Consider the following 21,592-nt stretch of genomic DNA (forward strand, 5'->3'; position numbering starts at 1 on the left):
ATTAAATCACTATACAAATGTGGGACCTTTTAAAGTTTGTCCTGTACTCGTTGGCAATGATGAATTTGATTTGTAATAAAGCACTTCAGTGGGAGCAAATGGCATTTCATTTTATTTTATTTTTAAAGATTTATTTATTCATTTGAGAGAGAGAGAGAGCACGCCGAAGTGGGAGGGGCAGAGGGATAAGGAGAGAGAATCTCAGACTCCAAGCTAAGCATGGAGCCTGACACAAGACTTGATTGCACAACCTGGAGATCAGCACCTGAGCTGAAACCAGGAATTGGATGCTTAACCAACTACACCAACCAGGAGGCTCCCCACAAGTGGCATTTTAAAGCACATATTCACTTACGTATTCACAGCAGTTCTATGATGTAATAAGCAGAGCATAATTAATTTTCACCTCTATCCCTTCCAAATATATTGTCCATCTTGTGCACCATTTTTGATTTGATTATGTTAATAAATAAAATCTTTAATGATGACCGCACAGAAAAGGATGATGATCAATGCAGAGTTGCAGTGTGCTCACCACCTCGTTCTTTCTTGCTTTGGGTAATTACAAAAAAAGACATTTCAGTTAAATAAAACAAATTCCAAAGAAACCCTAGTATGGTCATGCAACCTCAAAATCAAAGTTGGGGTTATATACACTCACATGTATTTGGGGATATTGTGACCATTTCATACCATTATATGTTGCCATTGATTGATTTAGTTACAGTGACAAAGTCCCAATAAAAATATAGTTTATAAAAATGTGGTTTTATTCCTTGCTTACTTTACTTCAGACACATTCTCTCCATGGTTAGAAATAAGCCATGACAGTGGTCTAGCCCTGAATTTCTACGGATGATGAGAAATCAGGCAGAACCATGGTCTAACCCTGAATGGGATCTTAATGTTTTATACCACGGACAAATCGTTAACATATGGAAATAACCCACTCAGCTGCTCTGTTAATTTTTTTTTTTAATCCTATAGACTCTCCTGCTTCCACTCTATGCTCCATCCTAACTTATCCTGCTGCTCTCTTCCCATTTTGAAAGGATTCTTCTCTTCTTTTTTAAAAAGGATCTGTTGGGGAAAAACATTCTTCGTTCCTTGTTTCCACCCTGCTGTTCTGTTGGCCCCAACGGCTGCTCAATGTCCCTTCTCCAACCTCTAAATTAAGTGTTCATTTTCAAGTTCACGGCTGGTCCCCCTCTACCCCCTTAAAGGGAGGCTGTGGATGTTCCCCAGCTCTTAGCTCCTCGATCTCTACTGGGCTCCCCACAAAGCAGCCTCTCTCCACAGCCGTCCTCAGATTTCTCTTTTTAATAAAGTTTGTGGTGGGCTAATGCCTCTAAATCATTTTTACCCGTCACAGCCATTTACCTTCCCTCTGTAACAACCAATGCTCACTCCTCTCCCATCTTCTGGCATTGATTTTTGCCTCTGTAACCTGACTCAGTAGGACAATATGTGTTTTTTTCTGGCTATAGGTAATACTCTCCCGTAGCACTCTCACCAACCACAGAATGAGCTCGCAAGGGAACCTTTGTCCTTCCACTTCCATTCATTACTAACAAAGCAGTTTACATACACGAAACCAAGGAGAACCACGGTAAATGAAATGTTTAACACAGACACAGAGAGCGAGAGAGAGAGAGACAGAGAGAGAGAAGGAATTCTTTACATGAAGACTTTTTACAGAACAGCCTATAAGGGTATTTAGCAATGTTTCCCAAAGGCTGACCCAGTGAGCAGTCTGGGCTCCTTGCTTAAGATTCACCCAGGAGGGTGTTAAACATAAATGTTGGTAGGCCCCCACCCCTAGAGTTTTGGATTCAGCAGGGCTGGGATATGGGAGCCACCAACAGAGAGTATAAATCAATCTCAACAACTTGAGTAAAAGCCCCATAAGCACATATAGCAACGTGTGGATGCCAAGTTTTCAACCCATGTGAGTCTTCAGAATTCACACAGTGATTAATATGTTTTGAGAGAAGTATGATAAGACTTTTTAGTGCAAGTTAAGTCCTGAGGGGAGGAAGGATGAAAGCCAAGGTATGTACCGGCCTGTCCACTCACCAGCAGCATGTCAACTTGTGTCTGTAACGAGATGTGAAAATGCCTTTCCCCTTCTCACCCTCCCCGGCACCCACCAGAAAATGTGCCTTGCGGCTCTCTGGCAGGACGTGCTTTTGAAAGATCAGTCCTTACAGGATCACTAATTTTTTTAGTTTGCACCTGATTTATGCCTCATTCGAAAGTGAAACAAAACAAAAATGATTAAAAATGACTGGGGGAGAAACAGAATGAACACCTCAGTAATTCTCTCTTCCTGAAGCACAACGACCCATTTCCCTTCCCGGGAATAAAAGTGTGAAACGGATGTAAGCTAAAACCCCCTTGGACTGTGAGGGGATAAATCTTTGGGGCTTCTGATTGCCACTTTCCCCACATGGGTACGAGCCTTCAAATGCGTATGGAGTAAAATTCCCTTCCACCTAGAACCCTGCTCATTTGCAACTGTCAACCCATTCTAAGCTAGAGTATTTTTACTAAGGAACCACAGGGCCACCTCTCTTTCCCCTTAAAGAATTCCCTCCCCACTGCATTCCAGGCCTGTGCCGTCTAATCCGGGAACCACTAGCCACATGTGGCTACGGAGCATTCGAGAATGTGGCCAATTCATCAGTATTCAGACGTGTTCCAACTGTAAAATATGCACCAGATCTCAAGGATTGAGTATGTCAAAAAAGAATGTAAAGCATCTCATTAATAATTTTCATATTGATTAACATGCTGTGATGACAGTGTTTTGGACATATGAGGTTGAACTGGATATATTGTTAAAATTAATTTCACCTGCCTCTTTCTACTTTTTAAAATGTGGCTATTAGAAAATTTAAAATTACCTACGTGCCGTGCACTTGATTTTGATAAGCTGGCGCTGTCCCAGATGAAGTCCAGCATTTTGCTTTCCACCTCAAAGCTTGTCACACCTGCTCTCTGGGCACCTTTGGTCCCCTGTGCTGGTTCGATCCAGCCTGCTTGCATTTTGGCACCCCTGCTGGAAACCCTCTTCCCTCACTCTGCCCTAATCCAGTCTCTGGAATTCCACCACAGGGTTGAGATGTTTCTGCCTACCATCCTATCCAGTAATTTCTCCTCTTTTATTTCAACGGATTCTCACTCCCCGCCTCTTTTATGAAATCTGACATTTTTAAATGAAGGCAACACAACTGCATATCATCCACTTTCTAGACGTTCAACTTTGGCTGTAGAACTCATAGGGCTATTATTTCTGATCGCTACCAAGTGCTCACTTATTCATTTATTCATCAGCATTCGCAGGGCACAGCCTGGAGACCAGGCACTATGATAGTGGTGGCACGCAGCCCTACATAATGTCAGCACATGGCCCTAAAGTGATACGTGGAATGATGTCGACAGGAACACATAGATGGAACTGATGCTCTCCTGCCCTCAGACCCAGAAGGACTATCTCCTTGCAAACACCCTTCCGAGAAAAGATTTAAATGCAGTGCTCATATAACACAAGTCTTCCGGCTTGGAAACTTGAAACTGCCTGATTCCGTATTAAACATTTCCCCTCTCCCACACTTTTTACTCTCCCTTGTGTTTCCCTCACTACCTTACAAACTCCATTTGTCTCTGCAGTCCCCTTCCTTTGCTGACATAGTATAAAGCATATTTATATATAAACACCATATATGTGCATACCCTCATCTATTTCTCACAGTGATGTAGGCGCTATTATTGTTTCCATTTAAAGCTTGGGAAACTTAGGCACAGGGAAGTTTAGCAACTTATCTGATGTTACACAGATAGTAAGTGAAGCAGCAGAATTTGAACCCAGGCTGCCAAACTCTACAGCCAGAGTTCCTAACTACCAGGCTATCCTGTCTCAGGAGTACACACAAATGCCAAGGCCCATGTAAGCTTGAAGCTGCTGGGGCCATCTGGTGCCAAGTAAGAGAAGCACCCCACCCTCAAATGATGCCTATATAGGAAAAGGAGGGCTGAAGGGAAAGTGGAAGAGAGACAGGGAGAGAGAGAGAATATGAGAGAGATAGGAGATATTACTGATGACTTTATTTGAATCCCTGGAGTACAAAGCCAGAAACTACCTTTGGCCTTCCTAGTTGTACAAGTGCATAGAGTCTTTTGTCATTTGTAGTTATGCATTCTTAGCCAGAGTGTCCACCCACAATTGCACACAAAGTTTTTCTGTATATAAACTATAAAAGAACTATGAAAGAGTGTATATGCATGTTTCTAGGAAGAATCTCAAAGGAGAACTCGAGTCTACATAACTGCCATCTATACAGCATCTTAGCCAAATCTCCTCTGCTAAAATAAGTTGGGGACATTTGGAGCAAGGCAGTTGTCACGTGGCTAGTCTATCCTTACATTAGGCCTTACCCTGGAGCTACACTTATATGAAGGAGAATATACTAATTTTTTTTTTTTGAGAATATACTATTTCTTTTTTTTTTTTTTAAAGATTTTATTTATTTATTTGACAGAGATAGAGACAGCCAGCAAGAGAGGGAACACAAGCAGGGTGAGTAGGAGAGGAAGAAGCAGGCTCATAGCGGAGGAGCCTGATGTGGGGCTCGATCCCACAATGCCAGGACCACGCCCTGAGCTGAAGGCAGACGCTTAACCGCTGTGCCACCCAGGTGCCCCGAGAATATACTATTTCTTTATAAAGGCAAGTGCCACAGTGCCTAAAATCTTTTCATAAAAAATTTATTGATTATAACTTCTAATCATCTTTTAAAATGCAAAGTGAGTGCATATTAAACCTGCTAAATTGAAAATGCATGCTTGAAACTTAAGTGTCCATCTTAAGGGTAAAAAAATGTGGTATATATATGTGTGTGTACATACATATATCTGTATATATCTTGTACATACATATATATACAATATACACTATATACAATGGATATTATTGTGTCATAAAAAAGGAGGAAATCCTGCCATTTGCAGCAAAATGGATGGACCTTGAGGGCATTATGCTAAGTGAAATCAGTCAGACAGAAAAACAATTACGATAATGATCTCACTTACATGTGAAATCTGAAAAAAAAAAAGAAAGAAAAAAATGAAATTTATAGATAAAAAGAACAGATTGGTGGTTGCCAGAGCCTGGGGGTGGGGGGTGGGGGAAATGCGTGAAGGGGGTCAAAAGGTACAAGCTTCCAGTGATAAAATAAATAAGCCCTAGGGATGTCATGTACAGCATGGTGATATAGTTAATAATACTGTATTGCATATTTGAAAGTTGCTAAGAGAGTAGATCTTAAATGTTCTTTTTTTTTTTTTTTAAGATTATTTATTTATTTATTTATTTGACAGAGATAGAGACAGCCAGTGAGAGAGGGAACACAGGCAGGGAGTGGGAGAGGAAGAAGCAGGCTCACAGCAGAGGAGCCTGATGTGGGGCTGGATCCCATAACGCCGGGATCACGCCCTGAGCTGAAGGCAGATGCTTAACCGCTGTGCCACCCAGGCGTCCCGATCTTAAATGTTCTTATCACGAGAAAAAAATTTGTAACTATGTGTGGTGTCAGATGTTAACTAGACTTGTGCTGATCATTTTACAATATATACAAATACCAAATTACTATGTTGTACACCTAAAACTAACATAATGATATGTCAATTATATCTCAAAAAAAAGGAAAGAAAAGAAAATGCATGCTTATGTCAGCTCTTTCTCCAAACCTCACTAAAATGACAGCTTTTCATTCCTGGTTCTGTTTGTCTTGAGACCCATTTCTTGTTCCTCCCTCAGTTTGTTCTGCTTTATTATGCAGAAAGACCACCCTCTGCTAGGCTGGGCTTCTTGGCTTCCAGAATTCAGCAAATAGAAGCACTGGTGGGAGACTGAAGACTGGGGAGAAAGCAGAAGGTAGAGGATTTTTCTCCCTCCCTGTCTACCTCAGGCAGTGAACGTGGCAACGGTTGGGGCTCCAGCTACCATCAGACAGATCCATTATGGTTCTAGCATCGACCAGGTAACTTGGCTCTTGGGCTCAAATCATACCGTCACCTCCCTCTGCCTTCAGTCTGGGGTAACACAATTGATCATTTACAAAGTTAAAAAAGAAAGAGATTTACAAAGTCAAAAAAGAAAGAAAGAAAGAGATCCCTGTAAAGGATGAGTTTGGAAATGCATTTTTAGAATCTGTTACCTTTCATTCAACTAAGAAAAGAATTAGGCACAAATAGAACTCAAAAACAAAAGACTAAACTCCAAGAAGTAAACACTTACTTTGCTGTATACTTCAGCACATGAGATATTGTTGAAAATGAACCATTTCCATACTCAGGTTCATTCACTGTACTACTCTTCAAGTAATAATATCCAAGGAGAAGCAAAAACAGCCCACAAAACAACTGTGAAGGAACTGAGATTTGGTCTGGTGTACGCCACCCTCCACTTTGACAATGCTGACAACAATTTAGAATCCAGTGCCCTTTATGTCATTAAGGAAAGTGACCTGCTAAAATGACTAATGTTACCTTGTTTCATATATTATCTCTTACAGTTTACAGTTTATCTTATGTAGAAATACAGTCATCTCCTGTCCCATGCAACAGTGAAGAGATTTCAGCATCTAGTCCGTCCTGTCCACTCCCTATCACCTGCGTGTTAGTGCCCAGTGAGAAGGGCTTCCAATCTCTGCACATTCTACTTCTGTTGCAAAGTCAGTTGCACATTATTCTGGACTTTCAGTTTACTCTGTGATTGTGAGTCTTTATCCAATATACTTTTTATTGTTATGCAGGTCAAATGCAATCCCATATCCAATTCCCTTCTTCTTCAGGGCATCTGGAAGAATTGTATTTTCCCTCCTTGCTGAAGTTAGACAAGAGCATGTGACAAAGTCCAATCAATGATGCCATTTTCATGAAAATATCTATGTAACAAAGAAGATATAAAGCCCCAGTAACTTGGCCCATCCATTTCAAGAAATATTCTATTCAAATCCAGTGCCACGAAATAATATAGTTTTTGAAATTTATATTAACTAATCAGACTGTGAGCTCTTTGAGGACAATGCCTGCTTGGAACCCACATACACTAGATACTTAATAAATGAATGATTGAGTGAATGAATAACTGTAATTTCAATGTCTTGTCTGATTTAAATCATTCTTATTTCTCCTGTATGCTCACTTAAACACTTTGCTAATTTAGGAAATTACCCTTAAGAAAGACAATTAATTCCTCAGTGTGGCTAGCAACAATATTCTGGCTTTCCAAAGGTCAGCATGGAATCTAAGAGGGGAATGCCAGGGAGTTTTGCTTTCTGTTTTTGAATCCCATAAAAAGATGGTCCAGAGAGTGCATGCAATTTTACATTTGAATGTAATCTGTGGTTTTCTTTCTCTGTGTGGTTTGGTGATTTGAGGCTGCTAATGGACTGAACGTTTGTGTTCCCCCTGGATTCATATATTGGAGCCCTAACCCCAGTGTGAGGGTACTTGGAGGTGGGGCCTTTGGCGAGGTAATTAGGTTTAGATGATGTCGTGAGCTTAGATGAGGTGGAGGCCCAGTAATGGGATTCGTGCTCTTATAAGTAGAGGGAGAGACAGCAGAGCTGCCTCTCTCCCTCATGTGAAGATACAACAAGAAGGTGGCTGTTTACAAGTCAGGTAGTGGGCCCTCACCAGGAACCAAACTGACCAGCACTTTGATGCTTGACTTCTCAGCCTCTAGAACTATAATAAAAGTCGATTGCGTAAGCCACCCCGTCTGTAGTATTTTGTAACTGTTGCCTGAGCTGAATACAACAGGGGCCAAATTCTCACCTCCTCTAGCTCTTTTAGAAATGTAATATTTGCATGATACAGCCACTTTCCCCTGCTTTCAGCAGCCAGATTCAGAGTCTGCTGCCTCTTTAGGTAAATTAAGCAACGTGTCCATTCAACGATGAGCCTGACGCTTTAAGCATTTTCTAACTTTGGTTGTTTGACCACCGTTGTTGCAAGGCACTGTTTGCTATGGAGCACCAACCAAGGCATGGTGTTCTTGGGTTTTACACAATGCGAATAAATGGAAACTCTCATTTGACTCTAACAGCTTCTAATTTTAGAAAATAGAGAGTTCAGTAATTCAGCCATAGAGTTGACTTTTTTTAAAAAATGCTCTAGATCATATTAAAACCCACATGATTTTTTTTTTCTACTCGGTAAACAGATTTAAAACATTGCCCCGATGTGTGTCTCTCTGTAAGAGCAAATGCATTTTCCTCGAAATATGGCATTTTACATTGGCGAACAGTTGTAGGAATGAATTCTTTAAGCACCATTTGAGGAGTTTACTTGAAATTTTGGAGTCTCACAGGAAAATGCGACTATTAAATAACAATCTGTTACATGCAATGCCAAATGAAAGTCTGCTGTCATAATTCACTAAAGTTTAGTTTTTGCACCATTTTGATAAATTTACTTCACCTACCAGCTTTGCCACAAATCATATCTTATGGTTGTCATGTGAAGGCAGTAAAATATCATATACCTTCGGATGACCTCTATCCAAAAATGCTTTTCCCTGTTCACATTTTACCTGTCAAATAGCATTTTCTTTAAGAAGTAAATATAAATGCCATTATTGGGAGAAGCTACTGGCCTAGGACAAGTTCTAGCATTTAGTTTTCTGACAGATCTTAATTTGGATATCAGCCAAAGTCAATAAAACTTGTTCATGCAGAACCTTACCTGGTTTTCACCACATCGAGGGGGTGCATCAGGCAAATTTCTACAAGACCTGAAAGATGATAAAGAAAAGTCCAATAAACACTTATGTAAACACTGGTTCTTATTTCCTTGACCCCATTGATTTCTCAAGTATGAAGATTCAGATGAAAACTTGGGGCTTTGAAAATGACAGCTAGTAGTTAGAGACTAGTAGCAAAAGACAAGAGTGTTAAGTGCTCCACAAGCATGGGGGTGGGGCTGTAGGGGAAAGAAAATGAAAAAGGAATCAGATATCCGAAATTCCAATCATCTAGGCAGGAATTATTGTGTACCATTCCAGTCCAGTATATAAATATATGTCAAAGGAAGGGAGGAAAGAAAAGAAGGAAAGAGGGAGAGAAGCTCTTTCAGCACCCCCACCACTGTCACTCACAGCAAATCATAGCCTCAGTCTCGGTAAGCACGAAATAAACATAATGAGGCCTGTTATCTCATGAGGTAGTTATGAGAATCCAACGCACATTTAATACATTAATAGCCTAATAGAGAACATGTATTAAGTGTTCATTGCATGCTGGACAGTATTCTAAACAGTACTTAGATTATCTCGTTTAATCCTTACAAGAGCTTGTTGTGATAGGAGGTATTATTATCCCCACTTTACAGAAGAGTTCATTGAGGCACACGAGGTTAAATAACTTGCCTAAGATCTCAGAGCTAAGAAGTGCATAGTAGCTCCATAAAGCCCACGATCTTAACCATTGCACACCAAGAAAGAATTTCTATACCTTCTTACAAATCAATTGTAAAGCCCTCCCTCCTGTTTCTAACAGAGCAGAGAAGACTGCTCAATTACAAACTACTGGCACATAACAATAGCAGCAGTAAAAATAGTTTTATGTACTAGGGTAGTACAAATCATTACAGCAGTAGTTACAGTCTTGTAGTAGTAAGAATCGTAACAGTTACTTTACCTGCAGCCCCTACACAGTGATGGTCATTTAACACACATTATCACTGGTATGCACAACTACTAGCTAGGCAAGGTAAGTATGTATTTTTTAAAAGATTTTATTTATTTGAGAGAGAGTGCACAAGAGGGAGCAGGGTCAGAGGGAGAAGCAGGCTCCCCACTGAGCAAGGAGCCTGATGCAGGACAATCCCAGGTCCCTGGGGTCATGACCTGAGCCGGAGGCAGACACTTAACCAACTAAGCCATCCAGGTGTCCCAAGGTCAGTATGTATTCTCTTCATCTTTACTTGAAGATAAGCAAACAGGCTGATAGTGTTGGCTGATTTGCCCCAAAGCCATAGTATTTGTGGATAGTTTCTTAAGGGCAGAACATTTACTAGTCTTTCCATTTGCAAACTAACTCAATACGAGCTTAGCTGTGATTTAGTTCACCTTTCCCATTCCATATTCATACATACAAATGTCTTTTACTCCCAATCTTGGTAAGGTCCAGAAAGCACAAAGGTCCTGCACTTACCTCAAGTCCTGCTTTCCTTCCACAGAAGTTTAGGGAATTCTTCCAGCTTAAGCCTGCTATACAGTTTACAAAGCATTATGTATTGGCCCAAAACAATTGTCTAACTTTGACTAAAACTAATAGGATCCAATATTAACGTCTGTGCCACAGGTTTCCCAGCAGGAATCATCCTTAGTGGTTGGTAACCAAATCACTGACCCAATCAGACCCTCATTGCCTAGAGATGGGAGGAGGAAGGCGTGGGACAGCAGAGGCAACAGAATCGCTAGGCACAACAGCAAAGCCTCTTGGGCACTGCTTTAACTTCAGGAATAAGCTCCCTTATTCAGGATTGCATGGGTGGGTTTCTTCCTTGAAACAGGTAAAGTCTCAATACACTTCCTCTTGCTTTAAAATTCACATTCACCTTGAAGTAAGAATTGGGTGACCAGAGTTCTTATCCTGATGCTTTCAGGGAATGATAATTTACCCCTGGGGCATCAGTTCCTTATCTGTAAAGGGAAATGTCACATGGTCTATAGTACCTTAAGGTCTCATATTCTGTATTTATTTATTCTTAAATCTGATTTATATCTATATATATCTATCTATATATATATATATATATGATTGGAGTGGGAGAGAGAGAGAGAAGGGGGGAGGGGCAGAGGGAGAGGGAGAATGCCTGTGATCACCAAGACAGCATAGTACTGGCACAAACACAGACACATAGATCAATGGAACAGAACAGAGAACCCAGAAATGGACCTTCAACTCTATGGTCAACTAATCTTCGACAAAGCAGGAAAGAATATCCAGTGGAAAAAAGGCAGTCTCCTCAACAAATGGTGTTGGGAAAATTGGACAGCTACAAGCAAAAGGATGAAACTGGACCACTTCCTAACACCATACACAGCAGAGAGAGGCCCGGGATCCAGCCTGGAGTTGGGCGAGGTGTGGAAAAGGGACTCGAGGCCGAAAGAGGACAGAATGAGTATCAAGCATGGAGGGGACACTGCACACAAAAAGAAGGATGAAAGAACATGAAGAACACTGCAATAGCTGAGGGCTCAAGGCAAGAGATGAGGCTGTAAGTGCATGTACACAGGTCAGAATCAGATTTATGCTCAGGGACTTCTAATTCATCCTATAGGCCATGAGGAGCCAGTAAAAGATATTTTTAAAAAACAGTTCCTTGGTTGTTTTTTCCTATTCTTAATGTATTCCATGTTCATTGAAGACATATTGAGGGATTTTAAGTAGAAATGAGATATTAGCCTGTTAATATGTTCTCCCAAGAATTAGCAATATGTCCAGGAATCCTCCCACTGCTCCCAATTACATTTTCACATGCAACCACATGAGCACTGAAGCTCCAACCCTTATCATTTGATTATCAGTAAAAGCCCCACCTCTCTTCACAGCACAGATGGCCTGATGTCCCATGTACCTCTAAGCCTGAAAGAGTCAATGACCATCTATGAAACTACCTGCTAAATTATAACTTGGTCAATAGGAAAGTACGACTTAAAAACTGAGGATTTTAGGGGCGCCTGGGTGGCTCAGTCATTGAACATCTGCCTTCGGTTCAGGGCGTGATCCCAGAGTCCTGGGATCGAGCCCCACATCAGGTTCCTCTGCTGGGAGCCTGCTTCTTCCTCTCCCACTCCCCCGCCTGTGTTCCCTCTCTCACAGGCTGTCTGTCAAATAAATAAATAAAATCTTAAAAAAATAAAAACCTGAGGATTTTAGAGGGGAGGAGACTGGGGGGATGGGCTAGCTGGTGATGGGTATTAAGGAGGGCATGTATTGCATGGAGCACTGGGTGTTATACGCAAACAATGAATCTTGGAACACTACATCAAAAACTAATATAACGTGTTTAGTCCAGAATCTCTTAGTCATTCATTCATGGTCATTTTTAATCAAAACAATTTTCTAGAATTCAAGTTAGCAGCAAAATGCACCAGAAGCAGAAAGAAAGATATGTTGTAAATGATATGGAAGTTTGATTTTCAATCGAGTTCAGAGTTAAATCCGAATTGACTCGGTGAGAATGGCTGCATGTTGTCCTCTACTGGGTAGCTAAGGACAGTGAGACCCTGTTGATAACGATGAGGATGATTATTATTTTTTGCTTTAAAGCATGTTTGTTTGTTTATCTATTTATTTTGTAATTATTTAAGTTCAATTTAGTTAACATAAGCTGTATTATTAGTTTCAGGGGTAGAACTTAGTGATTCATCAGTTGCGTATAATACCCCATGCTTATTATATCAAATGCCCTCCTTAATGCCCATCACCCAGTTACCCTTCCCCCCTCCCACCTCGCTTCCAGCAACCCTCTGTTTCCTAGAGTTCAGCATCTCTTATGGTTTGCCTCCTTCTCTATTTTCATCTTATGTTATTTTTCCTTCCCTTCCCCTATGTTCATCTGTTTTGTTTCTTAAATTCCTCATATGGTATTTGTCTTTCTCTGACTGACTTATTTCACTTAGCATAATACCCTCTAGTTCTTTCCACATTGATGCAAATGGCAAGATTTCATTCTTTTTGATAGCTGAGTAGTAGTCCATTGTATATATGTATCACCTCTTCTCTATCCATTCGTCAATGGACACCTGGGGTCTTTCCATATTTTGGCTGTTGTGGACATTGCTGCTATAAACACTGGGGTGCATGTGTCCCTTCAAATCACAATATTTGTATTCTTTGGATAAATACCTAGTAGTGCAATTCCTGGGTTGTAGGGTAGCTCTATTTTCAACCTTTTCAGGAACCTCCATACTGTTTTCCAGAGTGGCTGCACCAGTTTACATTCCCACCAACAGTGTAAGAGAGTTCCCCTTTCTCCATATCCTCACCAACATCTGTTGTTTCCTAAGTTCTTAATTTTAGCCATTCTGACCAGTATGAGGTGGTATCTCATTGTGGTTTTGAATTGTATTTCCCTGATACTGAGTGATGTGCAGCATTTTTTCATGTATCTGTTGGCCATTTGTATGTCTTCTTTGGAGAAAGGTCTGTTCATGTGCCCATTTTCTGACTGAATAATTTGTTTTTGGGGTGTTGAGTTTGATAAGTTCTTTATAGATTTTGGATACTAGCCCTCTATCTGATGTGTCATTTGGAAATATCTTCTCCCATTCTGTTGGTTGTCTTTTGGTTTTGTTGACCATTTCCTTTGCTGTGCAAAAGCTTTTCATCTTGATGAAGTCCCAACAGTTCATTTTTGCTTTTGTTTCTCTTGCCTTTGGAGATGTGTCTAGCCAGAAGTTGCTGTGGCCGAGGTCAAAGAGGTTGCTGCCTGTGTTCTCCTCTCAGATTTTCATGGATTCCTGTCTCACATTTAGGTCTTTCATCCATTTGAGTCTATTTTTGTGTATGGTGTAAGAAAGTGGTCCAGTTTCATTCTTCTGCATGTGGCTTTCCAATTTTCCCAATACCATTTGTTGAAGAGACTGTCTTTTTTCCACTGGATATTCTTTCCTGCTTTGTCGAAGATTAGTTGACCACAGATTTGAGGGTCCATTTCTGGGTTCTCCATTCTGTTCCACTGATCTATGTGTCTGTGTTTGTGCCAGTACCATGCTGTCTTGGTGATCACAGCTTTGTAATAGAGCTTGAAGTCTGGAATTGTGATGTCTCCAACTTTGGGTTTCTTTTTCAATATTCCTTTGGTTATTTGGGGTCTTTTCTGGTTCCATACAAATTTTAGGATTATTTGTTTCATCTCTGTGAAAAATGCTGATGGTATTTTGATAGGGATTGCATTGAATGTGTAGATTTCTTTGGGCAGCATGGACATTTTAACCATATTTGTTCTTCCAACCATGAGCATGGAATGTTTTTCCATTTCTTTGAGTCTTGCTCGATTTCTTTAATAAGTGTTCGATAATTTTCAGAATATAGATTCTTTACTTTTTGGTTAGGTTTATTCCTAGGTATTTTATAGTTTTGAGTAGCAATTGTAAATGGGATCCATACCTTGATTTCTCTTTCCCCTGCCTCATTGTTAGTGTATAGAAATGCAACTGACTTTGTGTGTTGATTTTATATCCCACAACTTTGCTGAATTCCTGTATCAGTTCTAGCAATTTTTTGCTAGAGTCCTTTGGGTTTTCTGCATAGAATATCATGTCATCTGTGAAGAGTGAAAGTTTGACTTCTTCTTTGCCAATTTCGATGCCTTTTATTTCTTTTTGTTGTCTGATTATTGAGGCTAGGACTTCTAGTACTACGTTGAACAACAGTGGTGAGAGTGGACATCCCTGGTGTGTTCCTGACCGTAGGGAAAAAGGTCTCAGTTTTTAGGATGATATTCGCTGTGGGTTTTTCATATATGGTTTTTATGATATTGAGATACGTTTCTTCTATCCCTACACTGCAGAGATTTTTTTTTTTAATCAAAAAGGATGCTGTATTTTGTCAAATGCTCTTTCTGCATCTATTGACAGAATCATATGGCACTTGTCCTTTCTTTTATTAATGTGGTGTATCACATTCATTGATTTGCAGATGTTGAACCACCCTTGCAGCCCAGGAATAAATCCCACTTGGTTGTAGTGAATAATCCTTTTAATATATTGTCAGATCCTATTAGCTAGTATTTTGGTGAGAATTTTTGCATCCATGTTCGTCAGGGGGATTGGTCTGTAATTCTTTTTGGTGGGGTCTTTGTTTGGTTTTGAGATCAAGGTAATGCTGGCCTCATAGAATGAGTTTGGGAGTTCTCCTTCTATTTCTTTTTTTTTTTTTTTTGAAACAATTTCAGGAGAATAGGTATTGATTCTTCTTTAAATGTTTGGTAGAATTCTGCTGGGAAGACATTCAGCCCTGGACTCTTGTTTGTTGGGAGATTTTTGATTACTGATTCAGTTTCTTTTCTGGTTATGGGTCTGTTTAAGCTTTCTATTTCTCCTGTTTCAGTTTTGATAGTTTATATTTTTCTAGAAATGCATCCATTTCTTCCAGATTGCCTAATTTGTTGGCATATAATTACTCATAATATGTTCTTATAATTGTTTGTATTTCTTTGGTGTTGGTTGTGATCGCTCCTGTTTCATTTTATTTATTTGGGTCCTTTCTCTTTTCTTTTTGATAAGTCTGGCTAGGGGGTTATCAGTCTTATTAAATCTTTCAAAGAACCCTCTTCTAGTTTCATTGATCTTTCTACTGGTTTGTGTTTTTCGTTTTGTTTTTGTTTTTTAGTTAATACCTGTCAAATTTTAATGTTGAAAAGATGTTACTCATTTTTTTAATAATATATTTTTATTATGTTAGTCACCATACAGTACATCCCTGGTTTTTGATGTAAAGTTCGATGATTCATTAGTTGCGTATAACACCCAGTGCACCTTGCAACACATGCCCTCCTCACTACCCATCACCAGCCTATCTCATTCCCCCACCCCCTCCCTTCTGAAGCCCTCAGTTTGTTTTTCAGAGTCCATAGTCTCTCATGCTTCATTCCCCCTTCTGATTACCCCCCTTTCTTTATCTCTTTCTTCTCCTACCGATCTTCCTAGTTCTTATGTTCCATAGATGAGAGAAACCATATGATAATTGTCTTTCTCTGCTTGACTTATTTCACTTAGCATTATCTCCTCCAGTGCCGTCCATGTTGCAGCAAATGTTGAGAAATCGTTCTTTTTGATAGCTGAGTAATATTCCACTGTATATATGAACCACGTCTTCTTAATCTACTGGTTTTTAAAATTTCTGTATCATTGATTTCTGCTCTAATCTTTATTATTTCTCTTCCTCTGCTGGATTTAGGCTTTATTTGCTGTTCTTTTCCAGCTCCTTAAGGTGTAATGTTATGTTGTGTATTTGAGACTCTTCTTGTTTCTTGAGAAAGGCCTGTATGACAATATACTTCCCTCTTAGGATTGCCTTTGCTGTATCCCAAAGGTTCTGAACTGCTGTGTTTTCATTTTCATTTGTTTTCAAGTATTTTTAAAATTGTTCTTTAATTTCCTGGTTGACCTAGTCATTCTTTAGTAGGATGCTCTTTAACCTCCACGTATTTGTGGTCTTTCCAAATATTTTCTTGTCGTTGACTTCAAGTGTAAAGCATTGTAGTCTGAAAATATGCATCAATCTTTTCAATCTTTTTGTACCAACTGAGACCTGACTTGTGACCCAGTATGTGATCTATTGTGGAGAATGTTCCATGTGCATTTGAGAAGAATGTGTATTCTGTTGCTTTAGGATGAAATGTTCTGAATATATCTGTGAAATCCATCTGGTCCAGTGTGTCATTCAAAGCCCTTCTTTCCTTGTTGATCTTCTGCTTAGACAATCTGTCCATTGCTATGAGTGGGGTGTTAAAGTCCCCTACTATTATTATATTATTATCAATGAGTTCCTTTATGTTTGTTATTAAGTGGTTTATATATTTGGCTGCTCCCAAGTTAAGGGCATAAATATTCATAATTTTTAGATCTTTCTGTTGGATAGACCCTTTTATTATGAAACAGTGCCCTTCTTCATCTCTTATTACAGTCTTTGGTTTAAAATCTAGTTTGTCTGATATAAGGACTGTTATTTCAGCTTTCTTTTGATGTCCACTGGCATGATAATGGTTCTCCACCCCCTCACTTTCAATCTAGAGGTGTCTCTGTGTCTAAAGTGAGTCTCTTGTAAATAGCACATCAATGGGTCTTCTTTTTTTTCATCCATTCTGATACCATATGTCTTTTGATTGGAGCATTTAATTCATTTACATTCAGAGTAATTACCGAAAGATAAGAATTTAGTGCCATCGTATTACCTATAAAGTCGCTTTTCCTGTAGATTGTCTCTGTTTCTTTCTGGTCTTTGTTACTTTTGGGCTTTCTCTTCACTCAAAGGATCCCATTTAATATTTCTAGCAGGACTGGGTTAGTGTGCAAGGATTCCTTCAGATTTTGTCCTGGAAACTCTTTGTCTCTCCTTCTATTCTGAATGACAGCCCTGCTGGATAAAGTATTCTTGGCTGCATATTCTTCCCACTCAGCATGCTGAATATATCATCCCGTATTTTCTGGCCTGCAAGGTCTCTGTGGACAGGTCAGCTGCCAGCCTTATGTTTCTACACTTATAGGTTAAGGATCTCTTTTCCCAAGCTGCTTTCAGGATTTTCTCTTTATCTTTGAAATTTGCAAGCTTCACTCTTCTATGTCGAGGTGTTGACCTATTTTTATTGATTTTGAGGGGGGTTCTCTGTGCCTCTGGGACTTGAATGCTTGTTTCATTCCCCAGATTAGTAAAGTTCTCAGCTATAATTTGTTCAAATAAACCTTCTGCCTCTTTCTCCCTCTCGTCATCTTCTGGGACTCCTATTATCCGGCTATTATTTCACTTCATGGAATTGCTGAATTCTCTAGGTTTCCCTTTTTGAGCCAGTAGGTCTCTTTCACTCTTCTTTGCAGTTTCCTTATTTTCCATCATTTTATCTTCTATATAACTGACTCTCTCTTCTGCCTCATTTATCATTGCTTTTAGAGCCTCCATTTGGGACTGGATCTTAGTAATAGTATTTTTAATTTCTGCCTGATTAGATTTTAGTTCTTTTATTTCTCCAGAAAGGGATTCTCTAGTGTCTTCTATGCTTTCTTCAAGCCCAGCTAGTATCTTTACAATCATTGTTTTAAATTCTAGTTCAGACATCTTAATTATACCCTTATTAAATCCCTGGCAGTGTGTAGTACCTCCTGTTCTTTCTTTTGGGGTGAATTTCTCCATCTCATCATTTTGTCCAGAAGAGAATAAAACAGAGAAAGAGAAAATATAACAATAACCACAACAAAAAAAAAAAAAAAAAAAAACCAAACCCAAACCAGAAAAAAACCAAAAACAATACAAAAAAAGAAAAAAAAAAGCCAACAAGAAACAAAACAGAACAAAACAATAACTAGATCCTGGGTGTGTTTTGGTCTGCTTGTTAAAAGAAACTAGTTCCCAAAATAAGAAAGAAAGAAAAACCTATATATAAACAAAAATAAAAAAATAAAATACAATGAAAGGAAACAAAAAATAAAAAACATATAATGTATATATTAAAATAAAAATTAAAAAATAAAAAATTGAAAAAATAAGAAAATAACTGAAAAAATAATACTGAAAGATTTAAGAATAATAAAAACCCACAGATGCTATATACTGTCTGCCCCAAGAGCTGAAGCTTTGCAGTTCTCTAGGATCAGTTACTTGGTGCTGGCCAGTTGTTCCTGCTGTTCTTCTGGGGTGGGGCCTGTTGCAGTGATTCTCTGGTGCCCTTGCCCTGGTGGAATTGCACCCCCCTTTGCCAGGGGGCCAGGATCAGTATAAGTAGCTCTGGATTGCACTAGGTGGTGCTGTTTTGCTCCCTGAAGGCTTTCAGCACCTTTGGGTGGGATGAAAATGGCGGCGCCTGGCTTTCTACCCCTGGAGCTGAAAGTTCGAGCCCCCCACTCTTTAGTGAGCCCTCACAGAAAAGTAGTCAATCACTCTTGTCTCCTGGTTTCTGTCCAAACTCTGCGTTCACCCAGCCTGAGACCAAGTGTTTTTATCTCGGGCACAAGACTGAGTTTCAAAACTCCAAATTTTACTGACTCCTGTGGTGGACCTGCACCCTTCCTCCCAGGGGTGAGAGGGGCAGATGGGGGGAGGCATGGGGATCTCACCATGCTTCTGCCTTTTGCTGGGCCCCTTCCCAGAAAGCAGTTAGAGAGCCATGCAGCAGTTCATAGTTTATGGCAAAGCTGGGCAGAAAGCTGCACCTGAACTTACTGTATTCAGCTGGCTTCCCTGCTTTGATGCGTGGGAACTCTGCCACACTCAGGCACCCCCATTCTTCTTGTGACCCTGGGGATCCTGAGACTATGTTATCCCTCTTGGGATGTCGCCAAGCTTCACCACCTGAGCACCTTTAAGCCAGGGATGTCCCCAGCTGTAGCAGAATTCTAAAAGTTCCAATTTCGTGCTCCATTTCCTTAAGCAGGCTCCCTCCCTTCCGCCGTATCCTGATATATCACCCCATATTCAAGTCTCTGCACCTCTTACCTTCCAAAAAGTGGTTGCTTTTCTATTTGTAGAATTGCAGCATTTCTTTCCTCAGATCTCAGATTGATTTCAGAGGTGTTCAGAATGATTTGTTAACTAGCTGTATTCAAGGGACCAGAGAAACTTAGGGTCCCCTCCTCCTCCACCATCTTAACTCCTGATTATTATTTATGGAGATAAGCATAAAAGTAGGACAAGATGAATCATGTTGCCGTAGGCCTGGACGTGACACCCAGAAACTAAATTGCTAATGTAAGGTTCTCAATGTGTCTTATCTGTGCCCACCTTTGAAATCTACCAGCCTTTCAGGCACTCTTGATGGTGCTTCAGGCTATGTCCCCAGCACCTAGGACAATACCCAGTATGCACATAACCCTCAAGAATCATTTGCTAATCAGTCAGGTGCTGATTGATTGGTTGCCTCCTCACATTTACATGGCAGCTGAATATCTGGGTATGTGATTAACAATACTGCATCCGTATTCAAGTACTTACTGTACTTTATTTCATATAATTTTTACCAATATTTCTTGTTCCTTACCTGCTTATTTGTATAATACTCAAACCAATGAAATAAATGCAGGATATGTAGCCGCCAGTGCAGTTTATCTTGAGAATTAGCTGACACAACGGCCTATGCCGTAACCCTAATCAGCTTTAATTCATTTATTCAACAAATTTTTATTGAGCTTACTGAGTCTTTAATTCATTTATTCAACAAATTTTTATTGAGCTTACTGAGTCGAGTGCCAGCCATTATGCAAAGTGACAGGATGCAACGGTGAATAAGGCAGATGGAGTCTCTGTCCTGATGGAGCTTTTAGACAAGAAAACAGATATTTGCAGCGCCATGTAATAACACAAGTTCAGGGTACTGTGTAAGCATGACAAAGGGCACCCATGTCAGTTAGATTCAGGTTCAGGCACAACAGCAGAAAACCCAAACAGCAGTCCTTTAAAAGAAATAGACATTTTTCTCCAACATGAATGCCTGGAGATAGATCAGATCTCCACAATGTTAGAGACTACTTCTGTCTTGTTGGTGAGTTGTGTGTGCCCTCTACGCCCAGAGTCACCTCATTGTCCAGGAAAGCTGCTAACAACTTACCAATTTGCATCTCCAGTCCAGACTTCTCTTTCAAAATCAGACTTAAATATCCAACTGCCTATTTGGCATCTGTGCTTGGATATCTCACAGACGTGTCGAAAATCACATGCCTAAAAGTGGACTCTGTACTCTCTTCCTCTCCACCCCTACTCAAAACAAAACAAAACAAAACAAAACCAACCTGTTCAACCTTAGACTCACCCTGGACTCCTCTTTCTCTCAAAACCCTATTCCCACTTATCAGGAAATCCCTTTGGTTCTCCTTCAAAATATATCCAGACTTCTACCTTCTCTCACTTCCTCTATGGTGCCTACTCTGGTCCAAGTCATGATCATCATTTCTCAGCTGATTAACTGCAGCACCTCATTAACAGGTCTCCCTCCATCCACCTTTGACCTTTTCCATCTGTTTTCACCCAGCAGCCTGAGTGATCCTTTTAAAGTGGAAGTCATTTCATGCCATTCCTCTGGTTAGCAATGGCTCTCAATCTCACCCAGAGAAAAGCCATATGCAATCTTGACCTGTACTCCTTCTCTCACCCATTCTCTTATTACTCTCTCCCGCACTCATTCCACTCTGGCCACACTAGCCTCGTCACTGTTTCTCAGGACTACTTCAGCTTTTGGTTTGTACTACCCATTCCACCTGCCTGGCATGCTTTTCCCCCAGTTTCTACTTGGCCAACCAGTTTCGCATGGTCAATGAGTATCCCTGACCACTTTAACACAGCAGCCTGTCCTTCCTCTCCACAGCACTGATGAAACGCTTCATGTGGCTCAGTTTTTGCCTTCTTCCATAGGATGTGTCAACTTCTAACCTAGTACGTTATTTACTTACTTATTACATTTATTCTTTCCTGTCCGTCTCTCCCAGAGTATAAACTTTACCAGGGCAGAGATCTTTGCCTATACTGTCCACTGACATGCACTAAATACCCAGAACATGACTGACACCTAGAAGTTGCTCAATAAATAGTTGTTGAAAAAAGAAACCAAATTGTATAAAACAATAAACCTGCCACAGTAAGATTCCTTTTAGTGGTATATAAAAGATGAAGTCTTAAGGATTTAGTGTACAGAATGAGAATTCAGCCCATCATTCAAGGAATCCATGACAACGTTTATAATGGGAAATCTACTGATAGGTGCTGAGTCCATCTCTATTCTTTAAGTAGAATTGGATTATTCCAAAGATAATTTTGGTAAGTAACATTTTGTGAAGCAGAAAATATCTCAACATCCTGCGAACTGCAAAGGA

General features: G+C 40.0%; 1 protein-coding gene across 9 annotated transcripts in view; it reads right to left on the bottom strand.

Moving 5' to 3' along the window:
* The window catches only part of SLC25A21 (solute carrier family 25 member 21), a 479,253-nt gene that overhangs the window by 173,674 nt on the left and 283,987 nt on the right, over positions 1-21,592 (bottom strand). For all 9 annotated transcript variants that reach the window (XM_034648650.1, XM_034648645.1, XM_019806189.2 and 6 more), the window contains one exon: positions 8,752-8,800. In XM_034648650.1, coding sequence (XP_034504541.1) covers positions 8,752-8,800 — 49 coding nt within the window. The remainder of the gene's footprint in view (positions 1-8,751; positions 8,801-21,592) is intronic.

Source organism: Ailuropoda melanoleuca, chromosome 20 (assembly GCF_002007445.2).
Source record: "Ailuropoda melanoleuca isolate Jingjing chromosome 20, ASM200744v2, whole genome shotgun sequence".
Lineage (NCBI taxonomy): Eukaryota > Metazoa > Chordata > Mammalia > Carnivora > Ursidae > Ailuropoda > Ailuropoda melanoleuca.